This window comes from Mesitornis unicolor, unplaced genomic scaffold (genome assembly GCF_000695765.1).
Source record: "Mesitornis unicolor isolate BGI_N332 unplaced genomic scaffold, ASM69576v1 scaffold16362, whole genome shotgun sequence".
In the NCBI taxonomy this organism is placed as follows: Eukaryota; Metazoa; Chordata; class Aves; order Mesitornithiformes; family Mesitornithidae; genus Mesitornis; species Mesitornis unicolor.
Window position 1 is genome coordinate 4,157 of NW_010171365.1, and position 2,847 is coordinate 7,003.

General features: G+C 55.7%; 1 protein-coding gene across 1 annotated transcript in view; it reads left to right on the forward strand.

Annotated features, from left to right (window-relative positions):
- The window catches only part of LOC104537196 (electrogenic sodium bicarbonate cotransporter 1-like), a gene marked incomplete at both ends in the record, with an annotated part of 5,585 nt that extends 2,989 nt beyond the window's left edge, over positions 1-2,596 (forward strand). The window contains 2 exons of the mRNA XM_010180009.1: positions 773-841; positions 2,423-2,596. Of these exons, the coding sequence (XP_010178311.1) occupies positions 773-841; positions 2,423-2,596 (243 nt within the window). The remainder of the gene's footprint in view (positions 1-772; positions 842-2,422) is intronic.
- Positions 2,597-2,847: the final 251 nt, after the last annotated feature.

Below are 2,847 nucleotides of genomic sequence, written 5' to 3' on the forward strand. Positions count from 1 at the left end.
TCCCCCCATCCCCCTTGGCCCCCAGCCGCAGCACAGGGGCCTCCCTCATTCAGCACCTTGGTGGTTTTGGCTGTGGAGGAAGGGTTTGTGGTGCGGGTCACAGGGGCAGACGCTCTTTTCGGGGAGCGTTTTTGGTGCGACCGTGTGGAGCCTCGCTTCCCCAGGACCATGTCCCCGCTTGCAGGAGCAGGGTTGGAGGAATTGGTGTTCAAGAAGAGTGGTGAAGGATGTAACTCAGGGCCCTGTATTTGTGTGTGGTTGTGGGTTAACGTGAGGGACAGGCTGAGCAGAGGTTTGGTTGGTGTGACTGTCACCGCTGAGCTGGGACTCCAGACAAAAGCCTTTCTGGATGGATTTCCACCGCTTACCAAGTCCATCATGCCGCAGCATCACGCTGCCTGTTCTCCTCTACCTTCTGCTTCTCATCCCACCACAACCACAGCTGAAAAGCAGTTTGTGGCTTATGGGAATACGTTGTACCCTGCCTGCTCTTTAATTTGCTGAGTACCTGGCTCTGGCTGGCTCCTTCCCTTGGAGAGATGTCCAAGTCCCAGTGAATTTGGGTTCCTCTGCCCCCTGCCCTGCTCCGCAGCCGTCTGGTGATAGCACAAACGTTCCTGCAGCTCTCCAGATGCAGCAGAAGGGTTGCTGGCCCTGTTACTCTGAATTATCAGGTGTAATTTGGGTGTATGGCGAGTTAGGGGTCGCAGCTCTCGAGCGTTAAGGGTGCAGGCAGGTCATTCACTGTTTCTCCTGCTCTCTCCCCTCGCAGTTCATTCCCATGCCGGTGCTCTACGGCGTCTTCCTCTACATGGGCGTCGCCTCCCTCAACGGCGTGCAGGTGAGTCCACGCTTCTCCATGAACCAGAGCGGGGTCTCACAGCTCTCCAGGCCATCATGAACCAGAGCAGGGTCTCACAGCTCTCCAGGCCATCATTTCCACAGCAGGGTCTCACAGCTCTCCAGGCCATCATTGCCACAGCAGGGTCTCACAGCTCTCCAGGCCATCACGAACCAGAGCAGGGTCTCACAGCTCTCCAGGCCATCATTTCCACAGCTCCGGGCCATCATTCCCACAGCAGGGTCTCACAGCTCTCCAGGCCATCATTTCCACAGCAGGGTCTCACAGCTCTCCAGGCCATCACGAACCAGAGCAGGGTCTCACAGCTCTCCAGCCTTCCCTTCCTCCTTCACCGCCTTGTTCTGCTCCTGGGAAACCCGGGGACGGTGACAAATATTTACAGACATTGCCACACGCTGGCTGTCCTGAAAATGGGACCGAAGGGGAGCGATCTGCAGCCAAGTCTGAGCTCTGGAAGCGAGGGGGGAGCTTTGTGAAGACCCAAAGTCCATCTTCCCCCACCAGTCTAGGGACAGCGTCCGCTGTCAGACCCCAGGCTCTGCTTTGGGTGCTTTGCAGGGACGTCTGTCGTGGTCTAAGGGAAAACAAGAGGTGATTTATGGCAGCGTGAACTCTTGGGAGCATTGCTGCTTGCCAGGGACGGGGAGCCAAGCCCCCTTCATTGTTGTTGAGGAAACCTTACGTAAGGAGCCTTTCTCACAGCGCAGGGGCTTTCATGGGCCCTAGGAAGCTGGAAGGGGTTTTTGTCGCTTCCTGGCACCCTCTTAATCGTGGCCTTTCTTTTTTAGCCTGGGTTGTTGCTGGGAAGGGAAGAGACTCCCTGTTCTGTCTGCGCCACCAGAATGGACTGGGGTGTTCCTGAAAGCGGCCCCGAATTTCATTCAGTGCCTGGAGCCGCTCTGGCTGCAGGGGACAACGGGGGGATTGTGGTCCTCACCCCGGGGCCTGCCCCTGCTTCCTGGCCCAGGTCTTGGAGGGGAACACGGGCAGTTTGTTTTCCCCTCGCCAGGGAGGTTTGTCACACTGAGAAAGCCCCGTTTTGGTTGAACTCCAAGTCTGCCCGGTCCAGCACGGGGCGAGGGACACGGCCTGAAAAGCTGCCCGTCCTCCTCGCTCTGCTCTGAGGGGCCTTGCTGTTCTCTGGTGACCCCTGCTCCTGGTTTATTTGGGAAAAAAAGCACTGGTTTTAAATGCTGAATGGCTTTCCTTGGTAGGAGGGGTGGCCCCGAGGGCGATGCCAGCTGTAGTTTGGGCATTCATCTTGTTTGCTCTGTTCTGTGGGTCATTAAATGCTTCCTTCAAGAGAAACTTCAGCGGATCAGACCCGTCCAGGCAATTCATACTCCACACGTGGAGTCCTGCTCCTTAAAATAAAGGCACAGGTCAATTGGGGTAGAGGGATTGTGCTGGGTTTTCTGCTGAGGCTCCTTTATGTGTGGGAAACAAGTTGATTTGGGGTCACACTTTGCTGTGTCTCCCTTTTTGTGCACCCTGGCTGGCCACACTCTGTTGTATCTCCCTTTCTGTGTTGTTTACATGGCTGTTTCTTCTCCCTTGCAGTTCATGGACCGCCTGAAGCTGCTCCTGATGCCTCTCAAACACCAGCCCGACTTCATCTACCTGCGGCACGTCCCGCTGCGCAGGGTCCACCTCTTCACCTTCCTGCAGGTGGTGTGCCTGGCCCTCCTCTGGATCCTCAAGTCCACCGTGGCCGCTATCATCTTCCCCGTCATGGTAGGTGACCTTCTCCTGCCCAGGCACTTAAAACCTCTCCCTGGCAAAGGGTTACATGAGTCCTCTGGAGGAAAAGATGCTGGGAAAGTTAAATTTTTTCAATACATACATCTTTTTTGGCAGTTCCTGGCTGCCAAGGTTGGATTTGCTGTGTTTTCCCCTTGAGCTGCACGAATTAATGAGAGCTGTGGAGTTTTCCTTTGTAGTCCACTGTACCATAAAGGTCTCCCTTGCTCCTGGAAACACCAAGT